Genomic DNA, 24,092 nt, shown 5'->3' with positions numbered 1-24,092 from the left:
CGGCAGAGAGAAGGATTATTTAACCTAAAATTTATGTGGTTTAAGTTACACGTCAATTTTATTAATACCAGTGAAAAAACCACTGGTTAACCAGTTTTATACCACAGTACGCGGCCACTGTTGGTCCCTAAAGGCACATAAAGTGGTCAGCGAAAGAGTGAGCAAAGCTCACTTGGCATAACTAAGTAGGTTCTACAAATGGTACTAATTAGGAATAACTAAGTGGTCATGTTTTTCCCCAAAACAGCTGATCGTCCGTCGCAAAACATACATTATCACATATGGTCCCTCGTCTCTAAAAGAAGCCCTGCATAAAGAGATCCCCTGCACAGACAATTGAGTACTAACTCGACCCAAGTTCTACTCTTACAAAATTAAAGTGGAAGTGGTTTCTGCTATTGCATTTTTTTAGCTCAGTCAGTCAGCTCAGCCTATTGCAGTCCACTGCTGGCCATAGGCCTCCCAAATTTCGCGCCAGATATCCCGGTTTTCCGTAATCCTCTTCCAGCCTACACCGGCAATCTTACGTAGATCGTCGGTCCAACGGGCCGAAGAACGTCCCACACTGCGTTTTCCAAGACGCGGTCTCCACTCCAAGACCCGTCTGCTCAAACGGCCATCGGTCCTGTGACACAGATGACCAGCCCACTGTCACTTCAACTTGCTAATATTGCATTTCTTAGGATGAGTAAATTATTTTTCTTCTTTAAGCCAAAACACGAGCAGCAAATGAGAATCAGGTGACAGATGATATTTTTTATATTACGTAAAAATTAAATAACTATATTTTGATACGATTAATGCGGCAAATAATCGTACGACTCACATGATGGTAAAGCATGTTGATTTTGAAAATCAAAATCAAAAACAGCTTTATTCAAATAGGCCCCGAGAGCACTTTCGAATTGTCATTTTACAAATTAAAACTTTAAAAATAGATTACTATTTTTTGTAAAAGTAAAGCTACCCCCGATCCGGAATGTAGATTCTGCAGAGAAGGGTCAGCAAGAAACTCAGCAGTTACTCTTTTGAAAAATAATATATAAACTGTGTTTAAGTACAAAATTAGTAACATGCTGCATAAAATACAGCGCCACTAAGTCCACACATCTTTATCAAGTATATAATCCCACACCGATGCAATGATCTTCTTTAAGGTTAGCTACTTCACCAGACGGGTTGTTCCAAATTTTGAGCAGGACGTATGTGCCCATGCTTTGCCCTACCTCAAAAGGCAAACTTACTATAAATTACTTAACCATTCAATTCCTTTCTTTCGGTACGTAGGCTTACCAACTGGGCATGTTTGGAGCGGAGTACGCGTGGTTGGTGGCAGGAGCGCCACCCCGGATTCGTGGTGTTGCACCATGTGCCCGCGTTCAACTTGCCAGGGCGCTAGAAGGACTGGTTTCTGTCACCGCACATCGAGGGATCGTGGGTGATATGGTTTCTTATTCTGGACTTGTAAGTCGTATTCAGTTCTTTGTTTTGAAATTCTACTCCTTTTAAATATAAGAAACGATGAATGATTGGCCGATTAGAGCTATTTGTGGATGACCATGCTTCCTTCGCCAGTGTTTTCGTAGGAAAAAACTACCGTGGTATGTTCAACATTTAAGAGAGAAACATTGCCAATCTAACTACACTAACACTAAAGCATTCTCATGAAACAAGCCGAACGTCCTACAACAAGGTGAACATCCTACAAGTGGACAAAGTCATCCTCTCTATTAAGGGGAAAGTTTCATAATCTTGAATATTACCAAAAATGTTATTGTGGTATCACCTTTTATTAGATCTTTTTAGTCTTATGCAACAGTTTACTGTTTAATTTTAAGCTTATCGCAGTCAACCGCTAGATATAGGCCTCCTTAAGTTCACGGCAAACATCCCAGTTCTCCACGTTGTCCCCATTAACCCTCATAAATTTTAAATACAAAACAAATAATTTCATAATATTATCATGACACTAAAATATTACTTTAAATTAATAAAGTAAAATACAATGACAATATATATATATATATATATATATATATATATAAATACAATAATATTTCGCAGACGAATGAAATGTTTCATCGTGAAATGTTAGGAGCTGGTGTACCAATATCTCCATTCGCCCCACACACATACGACGCAGTATGGGCGATCGCACTCGCCCTAAGTCGAGCCCAGGAGCTCTGGCGAAAATCCAAAAGCAATACTACTAAACTGGACTTAGATCTCTTCGATTATGACAGGAAAGATATGGCGGAAGAATTTCTGAATCAGCTTGGGAGTCTAAATTTTCTTGGTGTTTCGGTAAGTTTCTTTTTTACATACAGACATATAATCACGCCTCTTTTCCGTAGAGGTAGGCAGTGACCACTTCTTTCCACTTGCTACGATCCTTACATACTTCTTTCGCTTTGTCCACTTTCATTATTCCCTTCATACACGCTCTTCGGTTTAGGGTACTCTTGACCTGGCCTTTTTTCAAGACGTCCCTTATTTGGTCTCGGAACGTCCGCCTAGGTCTACCCCTTCCAACCCTTCCATCTCGCCTTATACACTTTTTTCGTTAATCGTTCTTCACTCATTCTCTCGACATGACCAAACCATCTGATCATACCTTTCTAATATATCATTTTTTTTATTAATTTTCTAAGATATCATAAGTTTCTTTTTATTAATAAAAAATCTTTAACTGCATTCAACATTAGGTTAGTAGGTCATTATATTGTTATTCTATTCCTGTTTTATGGTTATTTTGTTAGATATGTGTTTCACTTATTTATTAATTAATCTACATTTCTTTGCATACTAGGACTACCTCTCCATCATTCATTCATGTACTACATCACTTCATTTCATGAAATTTAAGAAAACTCTAATAATATTATAATATAAATTATAATAATAACATATTAATTAATATAATAACATATTAATTAATATAGCAACATATTAATTAATATAGCATAAGCTAATACGTAAGCATGTCATATGTGTTCAAAATATAACAAAATATCACTCAATATGAGAATTATTTATCTATTATCAATACAGTAAAAACCTCTAGTATTCTCAGCCCGTCATCGAAAACGTACGTTTCTAATATATAAAATTCTCGTGTCGCGGTGTTTGTAGTTAAACTCCTCCGAAACGGCTTGACCGATTCTCATAAAACTTTGCGTGCATATTGGGTAGGTCTGAGAACCGAACGACATCTATTTTTCATCCCTCTAAATATTAAGGGTAGTCCACCCCTAATTTTATTTTATTTTTAAATTTTTAGACAAATTATTTATTCTTTATTTTATAATGATTTGGCATTGAAAAATACATACAACCCTAAATTTTCACCCTTTTATCACCAACCCCTAATTTTAAACAGCGTTTAGCGGCAAGACAACGTTTGCCGAGTCAGCTAGTAAATATATAATATACAATTGACACGTACAATAATATCTGAATATTAATACGTGAAGCCAAAACTTTGTACCCCTTTTTACGAAAATTGCGTAGACTGAGTAGTATGTAATTTCGTACACTTATACTTTATATAGAGAAGGAGTGCAGAATGCTAATATATTTTTTTTAATTTATGCATAAAAATACTTTAAATCAATAAATAAAACATTACACACACTACCATGTACGTACACATATGGATATTTATACTCTTTTGTTGATTGTCACGTGTTGATTTTGTTGAATGTAAGTCAAATTGAAAATTTAAAAAAACGGTTCTTTATTTTCATTATTATTATTTTTTTAATTTAAAATTTAATTTTGGTCGAATTTCATCCACTGGGCGACCACTAGTAATAATAAATATATTAAGATATCGACCAAACACAAATCAAACTACGATCATAAATTCACCTCCTCTTTTGAAGTGAACAAAACACGCTGTCGAATGACCTTGTTCTATCAGTAGATTTTCCCTCATACTTCATAACACCTTATTACTCAGATCTCCTTGTCACGAAGAAATGAAGATAATCTTACAGGGGTTAATGAAGCAGAAATAACCCATATTCAACCGAATACCCTGTAAACTCTTTTTCAGCATTATACAAGACGTCTGACGATTGTAGACAGCCTATCCCATTGTTTATATTACTAATACATTTTCTGGAATTGTTCCTATTATGTATGAACAACTTTTGTCATAGTACTTGTAAGTGGGCTCAGCTACCTGACTTATACAGACGTTTGTACAGATTGTGTAGATGTTTGTCTAGACCATACATGTGTCTGTCGTGGTCTGGGCGTTTGTGTTCGTGTTAGGTGCATTGTCGAACCCTCTAGATAGCATTCTCATCCCAGTAGCTCTTCAAAGTAAGGCGTTTATTTGTTTACTGATAACTTCTAAAATATCGCGTTCACAAAGTATATTAACAAAATTTTCAATTTTACTAATATTATTATCACTAATGTATGTAAATTATAATACAATTTCAATGTTTAAAGTTATTAAAATAAACGAAAACTCTAACTAAATGTACAATCCTAACACAATTTTGTAAACTGAATATTTAAAAAACAATTGAAACTAATTTAAATTCAAACCCAGCAAAGTTTTGATTGCTTTTTGTATACGTGTTTAAGATTATTTAACTAAATTCAAATTTATAACTAACTAACTAACTCAACTGGCTCAGTGACCCGAAGTGAGTCTTGGCCTCCGAAACAAGATTTCTCCACTTTGCACGATCTTGCGCGTTTTCCCGCCAATTATTGGCTTGGATCTCACTCAATTCTGCTTCAACCATGTCCCTCCAGCGGTACCTGGGGCGACCCACTGATCTACGTCCAGTTGGTCGACCCAGATACGCTCTCTTAACTGCTCGATCCTCCCCCATGCGTTCGACATGACCGAGCCACCGCAACCGATGGGATTTGGTAACTCCAATGATGTTTGGTTCAGACACCAGGTTTGCAATTTCAGCATTGGTTTTTATTCGCCAGCTGCCATCTTGTCCTTTAGTTGGTCCTAGGATTTTACGGTAAATTTTCCTTTCCGTAACCAGAAGCCTGTTCTCCTCTCTGAGCGTAAGTGTCCAAGCCTCACAACCATACATTAGGATTGGATTTGGAAATTCAAATTTATACTTATGTATTAATGGTCTAAAAAACTAAATGATGAAATAATTTCGGTTTATCACTACATAGTATAAAACAAAGTCGCTTTCTCTATCCCTATATCCCTATGTCCCTGTGTATGCTTAAATCTTTAAAACTACGCAACGGATTGAGATGCGGTTTTTTTTAATAGATAGAGTGATTAAAGAGAAAGGTTTATATGTATAATACAAGGTAATATAATAGAGGAACATCGATAGTATTTGCAACCGTGCAATGCCGAGGCGGGTCGCTAGTTATGGATAATAATAATAAAGTATCCAATTTCAAAACAACTAAAGCTTAAATTACGTTTATGAAGTTCCAGGTGTTCTACGCACGAACATTCTGGTATAGAGGTAACGTAAGTTCCATTTCAATCCAGTGACAGATAATCCCATAACAAGAACAGCGCTTATTAACAGATGTTCATGATGAACCAACTATAACACACAAAAACAAACGCCCAAACTAAAAACACATATTTAAACAAATATCCGCAACAAGCGTTGATGGAACTTCCATAACACTTGACTATAACAGTTATGGGTACTATAAATAAAACCAAAAACTCTGTTTTCAGCATCATCAAAAATACACGAATAAAATATTCAATTCAATATAAAAGAATATAATAATAACACATTTTCATATACCAAAGTACGTATAGAGATGTCACATTTATTATTTATCCAAGCATCCGACTTATTCGTATATCCACTAAGGAATTCTCGAGGGAACATCTGTCTAGAAAGTTAAGTTTATTTCTGTGCTGAACGGAATCTATTCCAAGTCCTAACCTTATTTGTATTGACATCAAATTTGAGAACTGCCCACGTGCAGATTTTCCCTAATACCAGGACCGAGAGTTAACAATCTTCTAAACGCCAATTGCAAAACGAAAAGTTATAATTCGCTTACGTGAATCTTAATAGGAAACTGTTTAAAATAAATCTATCATCATCATCATTACAGCCTATACAGTCCACTGCTGGACATAGGCCTCCACAAGTTTACGCCAAACATAACGTGAACTCATGTGTTTTGCCCATAGTCACCACGCTGGGCAGGCGGGTTGGTGACCGCAGTACTGGCTTTGTCGCACCGAAGACGCTGCTGCCCGTCTTCGGCACGTGTATTTCAAAGCCAGCAGTTGGATGGTTATCCCGCCACCGATCGGCTTTTTAAGTTCCAAGGTGGTCGCGGAACTGTCTTATCCTTTAGTCGCCTCTTACGACACCCACGGGAAGAGAGGGGGTGGCTAAATTCTTTAGTACCGTAGCCACACAGTACTTAGTACCGTAGCCACACAGTACAAAATAAATCTATGTTATCTTTTAAATTTACTTCCACTTTTAACCGATTTTTTAAACTGATTTGGTTAAAACAATTATTATATTAATATAATTACTTTCAGTTACTATCCAAATATTGTTTCCTTATTCACTATTCATCCAAAACATTTGTCTATATTTAGAAAAATAAAATAACACCCAGAGTAATTTTTTATAGTCATTATTATACCTCCTGCTTCATTAAAACATAGATTAATGAAAGCTAATTAAGGTAGCCCGCAATTTCATCGTATATATTTTTCAGGGGCCGGTGTCCTTTAACGGAGCGGACCGGATAGGCACGTCCGCATTCTACCAAATACAAGGTATGAGGTAATTAATTTACTGCACCCTTTTACAGCTGAAATCCCCTATAAAATTATTTTTAAGCCGAGTAAGATTTATTACGACAACCGTGGATCACGAAAAACTGTAAATCCTTGTTTTTTGCCTCAACATCAAGGGGATAATAGTCAGATTACTCATCCCAAAAAAATGCGTAAAATGAACGTAAATTTTGCCATTTTTATAAGGTCGTTTAACTTGTCTATTTAAAAAGCTAAGAAAGGCATGAATCTTTTCACTGATGACTATGGATTTCAACCGTGACAATCTCCCTTTTAGAATTTCGAATCCTTTGAGCTTAGAATTTATCTTCTTTTTGATATTGATTCTTTGGTATTATCTGCCTCTAACAGTCTATACTAAACACCATAGGTCAAGTCAGGTCTAAATATTTTAAAGGAACTAAGCGTATTTGTGCTACATTAAGATGTTTTTATTATCAAGGTGGTCGGCCAAAAACGGTAGCATTATACACACATGGCCGAGAAATGATATGCCCAGAATGCGCCAGACCTCAGTGGGCAGGGGGAATCCCTGCTGCTAGAAGAGTCCTAGTATTAAGAGTGGATTCAGTCTGGGCTCCTGCTAGATTGGCTGTTGCAGCGCTGTCAGCTGCTGGAGTGGCTCTATCACTAGCGTTCTTGGCTTTCAACTTGCATTATAGTAAGCGAAGGTAATTTTAACTACTTCTACTATTTCCAACTAATATTTTTCTTTTAGTCTTTAAAAAAATAGGAGATTTTGTCAAACAGTGACCACGTCACGTCCATCGTTCTTAAATAAATCAACTTCCATCTCTTTAAATATATTAGGACCAATTTATAAACATTTCTAGCCTTTTCAGAAGTTGCAGAAGCCAAGATACTGTTGAATATCCCCATATTATTTAAATTGTATTCTGGGTATTGCGAAAAAAACAAACTTCTTTAAGTTTTGTTTCTCACACATTCCAATAAAACATGATATGGCGAATCCAATTTCTTCATTAGGATGCCTTCTAACTAATAGTGGTGCCAAAAGCGGCTCTAACCCATCGCTTTAGGATAAGAAGAACAATATCTAAGTGTAACGTTATCTGGTTGCCATAGTACAGTCAAGTACCTACTATTATTTACTTCTTTCTTTGTAACATTTTTTTTAAAAGAAAATTATATAATTTTCTTTGTATTTTTTTCAGAGAATTTCATGATTTTTACATATACATAATATATATATATATGTATATATATATATATATATATATATATATATATATATGTTTAGGCCAAATCGCGCCTTAGAGCGATTGCCTTAGGGTTTAGTTTAACCGTGGCTCTGTCATTTATTAGTTATGATTTTGTAATACCATTTCGCTGCGTTAGCGACGCTTTTTTCTGTATGGGCTTCATCGGTGTTATCGCCAGGTGGCACGGCCCCCCGCCGTCGCCGTCGCCCGCGCCGCTTAGCGGCGAACAGTCTCGATTCCGCTCTCACGGTAGCGGACGTATCGCTGCTCGATACGGCGAATAAAGTCTCGCGTCCGCTCTGCAAGGTGTGGCCGTATCGCTGCTCGACGGCCGGCCAGTTCCTATTGTTGGACTTATTGTTTTGCGCGTGCCTCGTGGTTTATTAACTGCTTACTTACTTACTTTACTGCTACCGTTTTAATTGCTGTACTTATAACTTAACTGTAAGGTCTCGAGTTCGCTCTGCACAAACGCAATTTTCTGTGTAGCTTTGTGAGAACCCCAATGTTGGGTTTGGACTCTTTGCTGGCGTGACCGCACGCGGTCCTGTGAATATATCTAACGGTTTATTTGGTAACTATAAATATTTGTTGCTGTGCTTGAGACTGTAACTGCTTGTGTATTGACTGAGTTATTTATTTCGTTATAATCAATTCTGTGACGTGTCTGCTGGCGAGTGACTGGGGGTGTCTACTCACTGTCGAAGTCTGGGGGCCTGGGGCCTCCTTCTCGAGGACTGTCAGGACACCTATTTTACACTTAACGTCACACTACACCACACGACCTACACACGTTCCCTGGCGATCTTCGACCCCAATAGACCCTAGCTGCCCTTCGAAGGTAAGTGCAATTCCCCTGAGCTTATTTTTCAACCCCTTTTTTGTATTCATTGCTCACGCCGCATATCCTGATAGCCATAGGTATTCCGTACCCGACCCTAGGCAGTCCGCCGGGAGGTTGCTGATGGGCCCCGACCTCTGAGGCTCTGCTGGACTGGCTAGGGCCGTAACATTTTGGTAGCAGAGCGTGGTTGCCGTAACATTTTGGTAGCAGAGCCCCCCACGCCTTGAGCTGCGTGAGTTTAACTGATAGGGGTTATATTTGTTTAGGGTATTTGTATTTGAGTAGCTTCGGGTAGGTTTAGCCTGTGTGGCACATCCCTGTTTATATTTTTTTACTGTTTATATTTTCTTACTGTTATTACTGTAATTATTGCTGTGATTTGTATCTGTATTTTTTATTGTTGTATTGGTTGTTGGAATTTATATCACTGCATTTGTTTATCGTTATATATGATGCCGTCTCACAAGCAACCCAAGGCACCTGCGCTGATAATTCAGGAGCAGCTGCGCTGGGCGGCGCATGCCCACACACTGATCGGGCGCGCCGACCGAGTGTATAATTTAGCGCAGCGAGCGGATCAGGTTCGGGATCGACTGGCCTTGGTCGAGAGCGCATACACTGAGCTTTTGTCTGCGGATGTGGAGAGCGGAGTCAAGGACTCCGCTCGTCGGGATTATGAGCAATTCGTCGACTTCACGGACGACTTGGTTGAGGCAAGGGGCAAGCTGGCGCATGAGGCGCGTGAGAGCCAGATGGAGGGTCTGGCGAAACTGGAGTCTCCGCGGCGGAATCCAGCTCAAGCTGAGCTATTAGGTATGTTGCCCACATTGGACTTGCCTAAGTTCTCGGGTGCTATTGGTGAGTGGCTGGCCTTCATAGGCCTCTTTGATAGCTTGGTCCACGCCCGGGGGGACTTGTCCCTCGGTCAAAAAATGGCGTACCTGCTCTCTTCTCTTGAAAGGGAGGCCCTTGCGGTCGTTGGTCACTTGAAGTTGGCCGACAACTCCTATTTGATCGCAAGAGACCTCCTCGAGAGGAGGTACGCAAACACCCGGCTGCTGGCTGACGAATATGCCCGACAGCTTCTGAATCTCCCGCTACTGACTGACAGGACGAGGCTACGTCAGGATATTATTAATCCTGTCGTAGTCGCGTGCAATTCACTGAGGCGCCTGGAGCTTCCGGTCGATGAAGGGGCCGGAGGTTCTTTCTTGCTGCTCCACCTCGTACTGTCCCGCCTACCCCTCGATCTGCGGATCCATTTTGAGGAGAGTTATGGCGGGGACGGAGCGGATCATATCCCGTCTTTTAGAGACCTGCTGCTCTTTTTAGAGCAACAGTGTAGGCAGGTCGCAAACGCGGCGGGCGCCGCCGACACCTCCAGGGCACCTGAAAGGCGGAACCCGCCCGGGAGGTCACCGCCGACTCCGCAGAAGCCTACTGGAGCTTCTTCAGGAGGGCGCCGCCCTCTTCCTACGTATACCGGCCTAGTGGCCAGGGAGGCTCCTCCGTGCAACTACTGCCGCGGGTCTGAGCACCGATCCGCGGCTTGCCCGAAGCTGTGGGCTAAGCCTGCAAAGGCGAGGCGGACCATAGCTCGGGAACGCCGCTGGTGCTTCTCCTGTTTGGAGCGGCACCTTCAGAGGGACTGTCCGCACCAGCGGCCCTGTCCGCACTGCTCGGGTCCTCATCATGAGGTGTTGTGCCTGGGCCCGTTCAGCGCTCCTCCTCGCGCCCCTTCCGACCGCGCCTCTGCCACGGGCGGGGGCGCTAGTCAGCCCCCTCTGGCGCGTGACGCTTCTCGCTCGCCCACCAACCACTGCTCCCCCGGCTTGAACAGGGGACATTCCCCTGAGCAGTTGGGGGGTCACCCTGCCAGGGGCGGGGGGGTCTGCACCCCCCCTCCTCAGCGGGTCGAGAGAGAGTTCGCCGCCACTCAGCTGTCGTCAAGACCACTGTCTCCTCCCTTAGCTAAGTGGCCGCGATTGGAGCGCCACCCTCCCCCCCTTGGTCGGAGTCGGCGACCTTACCAGGTCCCTAGGACCTCTTATCTGTCCCGGCCCGCTAGGCCGGGGCCCTCTGAGTTCCGGGCCTCTCCGCTTAGCGCTACCTTGCCGCCGGTGGTCGAGTTGTCACCTGACTGCCGCTACGAGGACCCCCGGCGCGAGGACTGGTCCGATGGAGGCAGCTCCAACTAGGTAGCTGCCGCCCTATCTCCCACCACGGCCACCTCCACTGAGCCTTTAAGCTGTCAAACTGTCCTTTTGCAGACAGCCTCAGTGCAGGTGTACAACCCGAAGGGCGACTGTCTAACATCTCGCGCCTTGTTGGACTCGGGTTCACAACATTGTGTGGCCTCTATTTGGTTGGTGGGAAGACTAGGGCTCCCCTGGAGCTCTGAATCACGTCGAATGTTTGGCATCGGAGGCCTGGAGCCTCCCGCTCCTAGGGGAAGAGCTGAATTAATTTGCTGGCCCTGTCTTAGGGCCGACGCACCATCCGGAGCGTCATCTTTAAATGTATCCCGTGCTACAAACTGAAGGCCGCCATTTCTCACCCTATGATGGGCGACTTGCCAGCCGATCGCGTCACTGCCATCCGACCATTCGCTGGAGTCGGAACTAATTTCGCTGGCCCTGTCTTAGACAAGTCGTCCTGCTTTCGTAACGCGTGCTCACATGGAGCCTACCTGTGCGTGTTCGTGTGTCTCTCCACTAAGGCCGTTCATCTGAAACTTGTAAGTGCCCTCAGCACTGAAGCCTTTGTGGCCGCACTTAGCTGCTTTGTTTTCGCCGTGGGGTCCCTGACCTGATCCGATCCGACCCTGTTTCGTTTACCAATTTGCTCGCGGACATAATGCCATTCTGTCCGGGACGGGGGATTGTTTAGGCCAAATCGCGCCTTAGAGCGATTGCCTTAGGGTTTAGTTTAACCGTGGCTCTGTCATTTATTAGTTATGATTTTGTAATACCATTTCGCTGCGTTAGCGACGCTTTTTTCTGTATGGGCTTCATCGGTGTTATCGCCAGGTGGCACGGCCCCCCGCCGTCGCCGTCGCCCGCGCCGCTTAGCGGCGAACAGTCTCGATTCCGCTCTCACGGTAGCGGACGTATCGCTGCTCGATACGGCGAATAAAGTCTCGCGTCCGCTCTGCAAGGTGTGGCCGTATCGCTGCTCGACGGCCGGCCAGTTCCTATTGTTGGACTTATTGTTTTGCGCGTGCCTCGTGGTTTATTAACTGCTTACTTACTTACTTTACTGCTACCGTTTTAATTGCTGTACTTATAACTTAACTGTAAGGTCTCGAGTTCGCTCTGCACGAACGCAATTTTCTGTGTAGCTTTGTGAGAACCCCAATGTTGGGTTTGGACTCTTTGCTGGCGTGACCGCACGCGGTCCTGTGAATATATCTAACGGTTTATTTGGTAACTATAAATATTTGTTGCTGTGCTTGAGACTGTAACTGCTTGTGTATTGACTGAGTTATTTATTTCGTTATAATCAATTCTGTGACGTGTCTGCTGGCGAGTGACTGGGGGTGTCTACTCACTGTCGAAGTCTGGGGGCCTGGGGCCTCCTTCTCGAGGACTGTCAGGACACCTATTTTACACTTAACGTCACACTACACCACACGACCTACACACGTTCCCTGGCGATCTTCGACCCCAATAGACCCTAGCTGCCCTTCGAAGGTAAGTGCAATTCCCCTGAGCTTATTTTTCAACCCCTTTTTTGTATTCATTGCTCACGCCGCATATCCTGATAGCCATAGGTATTCCGTACCCGACCCTAGGCAGTCCGCCGGGAGGTCGCTGATGGGCCCCGACCTCTGAGGCTCTGCTGGACTGGCTAGGGCCGTAACAATATATATATATATATATAAGAGAAGTAGAATAAACATCATGATATCATTGATATAAAAATGAAGCTAAATTAATTAGTTTGATCCCTAGTAACCTCAATACAATTAGCACATTGATAAATGATTTTATATCCGTGTCAGGGTTAAAACAATATAATAGTACTAGTAATGCTTTTAATAAAAAATTAGACTTAGTATTTAGTAACGTAAGTAATATTGAAGTTGATATTAGCGATTTTTCAGCATGTAAGGTTGACAAACATCATCCACCACTGTCTCTGGAAGTTATCTGTAATTATGATAGTCTTCAACTATCATCGAAGCCGGAATCAACAATACGATATAACTACATGAAAGCAGATTATAGTGCTATTAAAAAACTAAACTAACTACTAGTACTAATGAAAAACTTAAAATAATACCCTGGACCGAATTATTTCAAAATTGCGATGATATAAATAAAATGGTAGATGTATTTTATATGGAGTTGCGTAAGGTAATAGAGACAATGATACCAAAAACAAAATCAAAGATTAAAAACAAATATCCTGTCTGGTACTCAAAAAATCTAATTAGAAGATTAGCAGAGAAGAATAAATATAGAATTTTGTATAAAAAATATAAGAATCCACTTGATAACATAGAATTCCACCTACTTAGAAAAAGATGTCAACTCATTATAAAGTTAGAATATAGTCATTATTTGCAGACAGTGGAAGATAATATTAAAATAAATCCTAAATATTTTCATTCATACATAAAAAGAATGAGAAATAATAAATGTGACTATCCTGCGTTAATGACATTTAATGACTGTGAATTTACTGATACGAGAGATATTTGTAATCAATTTGCTCTGCATTTTTCAAGTGCATATGTAACTTACGACAGTAAACTAGACTTAAATCAACACCCGAATCTTCAATCTAACTTGAATTTACAACTCCCTAATATAGGTATAGAAAAGCAGGAAGTAATAGATCAATTAAATAAACTTGATATACACAAGGGCGCAGGCCCAGACAATATACCACCCGTTTTTGTAAAAAATTGCTCGCAGGCATTAGCAAATCCATTAAGTATTTTATATAAAGTATCCCTAGCAGATGGTATATTTCCGGATGTTTGGAAGAAAGCCAGAATTGTACCTATTTTTAAAAGTGGAGATAGAAAGGACATAACTAAGTATAGGCCCATTTGTATACTATCTGTTTTCTCAAAGATTTTTGAAATCATTATATGTAAATCGCTTAGTTGGCACATTAAACCTGTTATGATTGATAATCAACATGGATTTTTAAAAAATAGATCCACAATGTCTAATTTAGCCTCATTTGTAACGGATATATCTGAAGTACTGGACAGTAACGGGCAAATAGACTGTATCTACACAGATTTGGCCAAGGCTTTTGACGTGGTTGACCACAATATTTTACTACAAAAGTTAATGAATTACGGTATCTGTGGAAAATTTATTGATTGGATTACGTCGTATTTGCATAATCGAGAAATGAACGTTGTAATTGGTGGAAATCAATCTGATACTTTTATTGCTGCATCCGGTGTACCGCAGGGATCGCATCTTGGTCCAATACTCTTTGGAATTTTTATAAACGACGTGCTAACGTGTTTCGAGCATTCTAAAATATATTTATATGCGGATGATCTAAAAATGTTCAAACAAATATCAACAACAGATGTTTCCATAAAAATGCAAGCAGATTTAGAAAGACTTGTATCGTGGTGTGAACGGAATCACTTAACATTAAATCACCAAAAGTGTTATAAAATTACATATAGTCGAAAAATTCGAAATTTTTATTATGATTATAATATTGGGGGTAATAACTTGGTATGTGTTAATGAAATATATGATCTGGGAATCTTAATGGATTCGAAGCTAAGTTTTATCCCACATATAGAAGATATTGTTAAAAAGTCCCTTAAAATGCTGGGATTTATCTTTAGAAATACAAAGGATTTCAAAAAATCATATACAAAAATAGTACTTTTTAATTCATATATCAGGAGTAAAATCGAATATTGTTCAATTGTCTGGAACCCATACTACCAAATTCACAAAAATAGATTAGAAAGAATACAAAAAAAATTATTACGTGCATTATCTTATAAAGACAATTTAGAATATAACTACAATAAAATGTTGAAACACTATAAAGTATTGTCATTGTCTACACGAAGAGATGTTTTGGATCTTTGCTTTTTAAATAAAATTATTAGAGGAGATATTGACTGTCCTGATTTGGTCCGAAGATTAAAACTGGCAATCCCTAGAAAACCTATGAGGACTACCAGATCAAAACAAACATTCGTGAGCAGATTTGCTAGAACCAATTTGGGCATGAATACATGCTTAAATAGAATCATAAACTTGTATAATTCAATTTTAAAAGAGGATGCAGATATTAATATTTTTAGATATTCTGGGAAAGCATTCAAGAGAAAAGTTAAGATGCTTTTTTTACATTTGAACTCAAATTAGTTACCTACTGTATGAAGTTATGAACATTCTTTCCATATTATACTTTAAATTAGCTGATTTCTTGTACCTCAAACCGTTTACTTATAGATATATTACATTTATAATTTTTATATTTATTCATAGAATTCCCGATGTATTATCATATTAATTGTTGTATTTCGTTGTTTTTTTTTTACATATACCTACATATTTTAACTTTTTTCTTTTAAATATTTTTTACTGTTTTAGCACGGGTTTTAATTGTTGTAATTTTTTTTTTTTTTTTTTTTGATAGTTGGTTTTATACTTTTATTGATGAGTTAATTTTTCATAAGATAGATATTTATTGTTAGTATAAGTTTCGAAGCAACTGTTTAAAGTGTATTGCATGCTGAGTTAGCCTATAAGTGTGGTGTATAGTGTAAGATATTCTGTTTAACTATATAATTATGTTAGAAACCACTGTATACTACGCTGGCTTCCTATGTAAATAAATAAATAAATAAATAAATAAATACATTTTTCGGCAGATTTATAAAGCTTTCATCACCTCGATTAAACAACATGACGCTAATAGGTTGCGTCCTGGTGTACACAGCAGTGGCCCTTTTGGGAGTCGATAACGCTATCCTACCTTCATACATACCCTTTTCTGCCATGTGTACCGTAAGTATCTTGTATTAAATTTAGGATGAAAAACATATTTTTTACATTCATCAAATCAAGAAATCAATCGCGTTTTTAGTATATTGACGTTTTCTTGCCAAATCCCAAAGTGCATTGTTTTTATTTGACCTGTATTTCTTTTGCCTCCTTTACCGGAATCGTTCCAAAATTTTAAATGAGTAGTAGATCAATAAACTAATAATCGTTTTTGTGACAGGTTTCGCTGACTTTTATTTAAATAAATAATTTTCAAACACTCAATGGCTCCACTAGGTTTAAGTCCTGACACTCCGAAAACTTGTGAGTACTTCGGGTCCGGACATAAAAGCAGAAACGCCCAGACCACGGAAAACATCTTTGGGGCCAATATAAACGTATGCCATGTCTAGGGATTGAACCTGCTACTGCCAGCGCAACAGCCATAAGCCAGTGATGTGACCATGGGGCTACCGCGTGTCAAATTGTGTCATAATTGCCTTATTATTGTCGTTATAAGTCCATACAATTAAACAGCATTATACAAACATAATTAATGAAGAAACAAAGAAAAAAATTAAAATTAAATATAGCCTGGCCAGGAATTAAGCAGATGGGTTAAGTTTGGCTCTAGTTCGGATATCCTACTATTAAAAAATCATTTTCCACTTTTTTATTTAATTATTCTGTTCTATCATTAATAATATTCCATAAGAGTTTGTAATTAATAATAATAACCAATCAATGATTTAATATAACTTATTTGTAAGCTAAATTATTCTAATTTGTAATGAAACAATTAAATCAAATAGCGTCTTCGTTTCAGGGTAGAGTGTACATTCTGTCAGCTGGATTTTCACTTGCTTTCGGATCGATGTTTGCTAAGACGTACAGGGTTCATAGAATATTTATAAGGTGAGTTATTAATAAGATAAGACTGAAACGCCTACGCTGTAATGTACGAGAGTATCTTGTTCCACTAAACTTTGCAGCTGAAATAACTAATGACGAACCCTGTCCTAAATTGTACCTTAACCATGTCATAAGCAACATCTATTAGTATCCTTAGCAATAACATACATAAGAATATACTCAAGTACACATATCGCCAATAAACTTAAAGCTAATTAAATAAAAATAAAAACTAAATAATTTTTTTGTTAACTTAAAGAACTTTGGTTTGTCAGTTTCAATTTCAATCCAATTAATTATGGTTAATGTGAAGAACCTCCGATTCGAAATGTAAATTTTGCAGACAATAAACGAACAAAAACTCCGCTATTACTCTTTTAAAGAAACTGTCAATGATTATAAATATAGTAATGCCTTGCATGAAATACAGAACTACTAAACTTTTAGCGGCAAAATAATTTATAATAATTTTCCCTACAAAAAGTTTAAAAATAATAACGCCATGATGATTTGAACAGACTTAATCGTAGTAAGATTACAATGTGACTTTCGTTCGTGACGTGATTAAATTACAATTTAATCACGTCACGAACTTCGTGCGTTGTACTTGAGAACTATCATTAATTTCATTTCATTTATAGGCAATTTAGCTATAAATTAATTTTTACAGTCTAATTGATATTCGATGAAAATAGTTATGAAACATATTTTAAGTTAAAAAAGTCTGTCAATTCAGCTGGTACATAAAAATCCTTTTTAAGAAAAAGATGGGTGTATTAGACACGTTTATACTACGGACGTTATGTCTCAAAATTTTTGTGGAACAGAAAATATATTTCAATATATAACCAAATGACCTTTAAAAATTTTATATAAGTGCTTTTATAATAGCGTCCTTTGAAAGTTTGGCGTTTTGTCTACTACTTTATTATTGTTACTCGGAAAATACTGTTTTTTGCGATTTCGTCTAGCTGTCGACCTTAAAACTTTTTGCTTTTAAATTATTATTTAAAACATTTCACATCTGCTAGGCCCTAGTAGGTAATTTAGTTGAGTGGTGTTTAAGGCAATATATCTATCAGACTTTTTTAAGTAATAAGCCTATTTTTTTAATAAAAAAGGTATGTTTGCAAAATATACGCAAACGCAAAACTTACATTAACTTCGCAAAATAATAAACTTGGTATAACAAGTTTACCGTTTCTTTCGCATTTATTCAAAGAATATTATTCTTCTACTGTATAATATTCATTCTAAGTTATATATTTATTTGACCATGTTATACGTAGCAATAGCTACACGCTCCTTACAATTCCTCTTGCCTGATTCCATTTGTTGATTCATGATCACGGCAGAAACAATAAATACTAAACAAAAGAGAATTATTTTGTTTTTAATATAATACGTAATAATTTTATAATTTTCAGCAATCGGAGTGGTGTATGCAAAACTAAACTTTTACAAGATACTCCTTTGATATCATTAGTTTGTGCGCTTCTCGTAATCGACGGATTAATAGTAACTTTGTGGGCCATTCTTGACCCAATGGAAAGGCATTTGAAGAATCTGACTGTTGAAATTAGTTCTACTGACCGAAGTGTGGTTTACCAACCCCAGGTTTGTAGGTGGCTTTATGCATATTACAAATGTTTGAAGTACCATTTTAACGCATAGAAAATGAGATAGTAAAAATGATCCAATTGAAAAACATATTTTTCCTTTGTCTCCGAAAAGTAAATTCACGCGAAAACATAAATTTAACTCTATTCGAAAATTATTTGATCGTACTACAAGTATCTTCCTCCGATCGTAAATCTTTTAACTTGGATAATAAAATTAAACTTAACAATTTTAACTGTCTAAGATTCTGTTAAATTTTTCATCGTAGAATCTAAATACTAAGCAGTAACTTTTTCTTTTCAGATAGAAGTCTGTAAATCACAAAATACAACGGGTTGGTTGTGTGCCCTCTACGCGTACAAAGGTCTACTCCTAATCGTTGGTGTTTACATGGCTTGGGAGACAAGGAACGTTGAAATATCTGCCCTAAATGATTCTAAATATATTGGAATTAGTGTATATTCCGTTGTAATTACGAGTGCGAGTGTGGTGGTCATTGGAACGATCATTTCAGAAAGAGCTACTTTGGCGTACATAACAATAACAAGTTTGATATTAATTGCAACAACTTCGACACTTTGTCTTCTGTTTTTGCCGAAAATAATTGCTATAAGGAGTAAAGGTTTGTCAGTTATATATATATTAAAATTATACATAATGCCTCATGTATCTACACTACATTTATATTCAAGCACATAATTTTATTTTTCATACATACATACATACATACTAGCATAATCTACCAAATCTATACTTAGAATAAATAAAAGATGAACTTAATTTTCCGTTTTTAAAAAATGTAATGTAGTTTAAAAGTTTAAATCCATGGTCTACTAGTCATAACTTTAGACTCATCTCATATTAACTGAGGTGGGGCACAGCAGGAAATTTCCTACTCAAAATATGGAGCAGCCCGACTGGGGTAGTACCTCGACCTTACAGAAGAACACAGCTAAATAATACTGTTTTCAAGCAGTGTTGTGTTCCTGTTGGTTAGTAAGCTTCAGGGGGGAAATGCAGATAGGGTCGGCAACGCGTTTGCGATTCTTCTAGTGTTGCAGACGTCTATAAGATACGGTAATCGCTTACCATCAGGTCAGCCGTATGTTTTTTTTGCCGGCCTAGTTATATATTTAAAAAATGTACGATATTCTAGATAACAAGTTAATTTATATCATGACTCTATTTATTTAAATTCTTTAAGAGTTTATATCTTAATTTTAGTGAAAATGCAAATTCTTTAAAACATTTATTCTCATTTAAACTTTATCCTACAAATGTAAAATCTCGTTTAATATTCATGAAAATATTTTTAGCTGAAGATGATCCCGTTATACAAAGTATGGGACTAAGACTCGAGTGTAAAACTAGAAGGTTCGTGACCGATGAAACTCGTGAACTACATTTTCGTATCGAAATACAAAACAAAGTTTATAAAAGGGAAGTTGCCGCTTTAGATCGAGAAATTGGGAGGCTCGAAAAGTTATTAGCCGAACCGTTGGACTTAGGATCTAATGCTTCTGCCGTTCTACATAAACGAGTAAGTCGTGTTTATGTTGAATATTAAGTATTAGCTAAAAGAGCTACCTACGCAACTTTTACAACCATTAAATTTACGACACATGTATTTTAACATCAAATATGAAGGTGAAACTTTTTAAACCTACTCATTGTATTTAAGATAATAGTATAACTAGAATATGCAACTTTCCAGACGGAACTCAATACAGTTGAAGAAGAAGGTCGACCGCCTGAAACGGAACAAAGGACACCCAGCATCAGCGGTGGTCTACCGATGCTCCTCCTTTCCGTCCTACCTCCCGTCATACCTCGAGCGAGCTGGCCCTCGGCTGAAGCTTGCAGAGGACGAAATTCAGTTAGTTTCAGCTCTCAACCAAAATTAAATTATAGAAAATCTCAGCCCGCAATCGATTTATATAACCTTTGTCTAAATAGACGCGAAGAAAACCAGGGTTTCCTAAGTAAATTAAAAAGTTTCTTTGGCAGCAGAGCATCAAGCAGAAAAGAATCGACAATTTCGATAGCGGATCCTACTGGACAAAGTATTGCCGCTGCTTTAAAATTGCATGTAGGAATGATCGCTGGTCTTGTGCCTGGTAATAGAAAGAACTCAATGGTTTTGTCATGTAACACATTACACGTTCCACACCCAGAAATGAAACTGCGAAGAGAATCGTACGCACGAAGCGGTCCCATTATTCGTATAACGGATGATGAACCGACTTGTTCACGATATGTCTCAGACAAGAGCATATCTTCCGGAACACAGAAATACGTAGCTGAACCGGAAACTAAGGTTAATTTCGTGTTACCGCCGATCAACAAGAGGCCCATGTCTCAACAGAGTTCGTGTGAAAGAATTAAGGGCTCTCCAAGGTTTCCTCATCGGATATCACCAACTGCTACCAGTTTGACAGCATTGCATGGTAAGAGAAAAACAAGCGCAGATAGCGTGTTTCATGTATCTGATGGTGGTTTTGACGAACATCGAAGGTATAGTCATCAGAATGTTTGCAATCAAGAACGTAAAATTAGCGTAGCTTTAGAAAATAGATGGAGGTCTACGGAGGATGCACGGCCAGGTCCGTCGACGTCGAATTGATAGCGTGCCAAATATTTATAGCTTCCTTTTAATTATGTAATGTATAGCAATATCATATATTATTGATAAATGTTTATTATCAATGGTACAACTAAACTATGTGTTGTTTTGGGTAGATGTAGTACGTGATATATAAGTGTACGCTGTACCTAACTTTATTTAAATACAATTATTATGAAACTGTGAGAAATAACACCAAATAACATAGATTTAAATACATATAGATTGATAGATATAAAAATAATTGGTATTTACATTAGTATGGTAGTTACTTATAGTGTCTTTAACTGAAGTGTTTAAAGTATTTATTTTGAAAAAGCGCTAATACGCTTTTGATAAAATCCGGCCGCTGAAGTTAACACGTGACATTTACGCTGTGCGATAGGTCTGCAATAATAACGCCCATAAGCAATCATAATGCTTTTTTTTAACGAACTTCAGATGTAAAAGATTTTGCTCGTAGGTGTATTATAATCATATCAAAATATCAATATAATACAAAGAATTATTTTAAAAATAACTTAATCATTTAAACCATAAAATAGGTACAATTTTGACATGTAATTTAAAAATAGCGTAGCTACTTTGAAGATAGTACTTATATTTTAATTACTTTAGGAATTTTAACATAATTTAACTGTGTGTAAATAAGTATAAGAAGTACCTAAATTTGAAAGCAATATATAAAAGTATTATTAAGTAAGAAAGACTTATTTTTCAAGATTTTATTAATGTTACATAAAATATACTTTTGATTAAAATATCTAATAGAGAAGTGTGTTCAAATTTTATAAAATGAAATAAATTATAGAACTACATCTGAGAATACTATTTTAGAATGTACCTACTGTGTGAAAAATATCAATAAACTTTTTGAACTGTGGCTTTTTATTTATATTGAGTCTCTTTGAAGTTTAATTTTAGCTAAGTCTATAATTAATGACAGCCGGTATAAGTACCGTCTATTGCCTTTTGTGTTTATGTTACAGTCATGGCTGTATGTACGAATTGTAAGATATTCGACATCTCCTTTAGCTAAATGATTTGTGGCTACCGAAACATTACCAGAACCCTTACCATCACTATTTTAGCACTTCACTTCAGCCTGTAATCTCCCAAGGCTAGACATAGGCCTCTTTCCACATATAGAAGGATCAAAGCTTAATCCACCAGGCTGCTCCAATGTGGATCTAGCGACGGATTACCATGCTCTCCGAGGCACGGTAAGGAGACCCACAAGGACTGCACAAACACCCAGACCACGGCAAACCTGTATGGCCAATACAAATGTTTGTCATGTGCGGGGATCGAACCTGCAACCGACAGCACAACAAACCGATGCTTCGACATCGTGCGACAGAAAGGACACGCGCGTGAAAGAGATAAGAGCCACAACTCTAATTTTTATCAGGAAATAAAAACGCAATGTCTCTTACAATATATATATATTTAAACGGTTTTATTTAGCTCACCCCGTTTGTTTTATTTTTTTTTTATTATTTATTCTTGGGTCAAATTTAGTAATTCAAATTTCACCCTCTTCCTGTCAACCGATTAATCTGAAATTTTGTATACACTTTGGATTTTGGTGACAATACAATTATGTTTATTCATTATCATTATAAATTCAAGATGGCCGCCGCTACAAAATGGCGGATAACGTAGGTTTTATCAATCCCATCAATATGGGTATCAAATGAAAGGGCTCAACAAGCAGAATACAATATACTATAAAAAATTGAAATCCAAGATGGCGGCCGCTACAAAATGGCGGATAACGTAGGTTTTATCAATCCCATCAATATGGGTATCAAATGAAAGGGCTCAACAAGCAGAATACAATATACTATAAAAAATTGAAATACAAGATGGCGGCCGCTACAAAATGGCGGATAACGTAGGTTTTATCGATCCCATCAATATGGGTATCAAATGAAAGTGCTCAACCAGTATAATCAATGTACTATATAAAATTAAAATCCAAGATGGCGGCCTCTACAAAATGGCGGATAACTTAGGTTTTATCAATCCCATCAACATGGGTATCAAATGAAAGGTCTCAACAAGTAGAATACAATTTACTATGCAAAATTGAAATCTAAGCTGGCCGCCGCTACCAAATGTCTGATAACAATTTTTTATCAATCCCACCAATATGGGTATCAAATAAAAGGGCTTGACAAGAAGAATACAGTGCACTATACAACCTCAATATTTAAGATGGGCCTTGCAATAATGAAGCACTAAATGAATTAAACAGAATGCGAAATAAAAACTAAAAACTAGAAAATAAAAATAGGTAAAAAAACTTTTTAAGTTAAACGGTTTTATGTTAAACATACATTGCAATGTTTAAGATAAATGTACTAAAAACCAAAAAATAATAAAATAGATACAGTCGTGGGAATTATAAACATATGCATAGACTAGACTAAAATAAAACCGTGGGGCACGTCAATTGTCTACAAATTATCGACTTAATGTGCGATAGAAGAATCGTTTAATTCGTCGTTAAAAATAGGCAGTTGGCCCGCAGACGGTGAGGGAATTACTTACTATTTTCTTGCTCATGGAAATTCCAATAGTTATACACTCCATGTAAATAAAAGAGATGTTTCAACTAGTTTATCGTTGGACATTCACACTGCTGGCTGGCGAGGAATCGTTTCACTGCTCGTAGTTTGTCTTTAATCGACAAAACATATGATAAAAGTACTACTCGCTCACCACTATGAAACCCTAAAACTCGCTTATAATCGAGCTTGCTAGCTTGTTTCCACATTCTAGCCCTACTTATCACACGTCTATCTTTGTCGGTTGAACAACTGCCTAATTATAGTGTAACATTACAAAACAAATATTTTAATCAACGATTGTAGACAATTGACGTGCCCCACGGTTTTATTTTAGTCTAGTCTATGCATATGTTTATAATTCCCACGACTGTATCTATTTTATTATTTTTTGGTTTTTAGTACATTTATCTTAAACATTGCAATGTATGTTTAACATAAAACCGTTTAACTTAAAAAGTTTTTTTACCTATTTTTATTTGTAAATATAAAGGCTAGTAATAAAAATAAAACAGAAA

At 37.6% G+C, this 24,092-nt stretch overlaps 1 protein-coding gene across 1 annotated transcript in view; it reads left to right on the top strand.

Moving 5' to 3' along the window:
* LOC123655772 (gamma-aminobutyric acid type B receptor subunit 2) overlaps positions 1-21,001 on the top strand; it is a 35,527-nt gene extending 14,526 nt beyond the window's left edge. Inside the window, exons 7-16 of the mRNA XM_045591526.1 lie at positions 1,288-1,464; positions 2,065-2,304; positions 6,712-6,772; positions 7,236-7,464; positions 15,735-15,870; positions 16,673-16,761; positions 18,186-18,375; positions 18,682-19,000; positions 19,695-19,904; positions 20,130-21,001. Of these exons, the coding sequence (XP_045447482.1) occupies positions 1,288-1,464; positions 2,065-2,304; positions 6,712-6,772; positions 7,236-7,464; positions 15,735-15,870; positions 16,673-16,761; positions 18,186-18,375; positions 18,682-19,000; positions 19,695-19,904; positions 20,130-21,001 (2,523 nt within the window). The remainder of the gene's footprint in view (positions 1-1,287; positions 1,465-2,064; positions 2,305-6,711; positions 6,773-7,235; positions 7,465-15,734; positions 15,871-16,672; positions 16,762-18,185; positions 18,376-18,681; positions 19,001-19,694; positions 19,905-20,129) is intronic.
* The last annotated feature ends 3,091 nt before the right edge of the window (positions 21,002-24,092 follow it).

Source organism: Melitaea cinxia, chromosome 8 (genome assembly GCF_905220565.1).
Source record: "Melitaea cinxia chromosome 8, ilMelCinx1.1, whole genome shotgun sequence".
Classification (NCBI taxonomy): Eukaryota; Metazoa; Arthropoda; class Insecta; order Lepidoptera; family Nymphalidae; genus Melitaea; species Melitaea cinxia.
The sequence above is the reverse complement of the archived record's forward strand: the minus strand, read 5'-3'. Positions and strand labels throughout refer to the sequence as shown.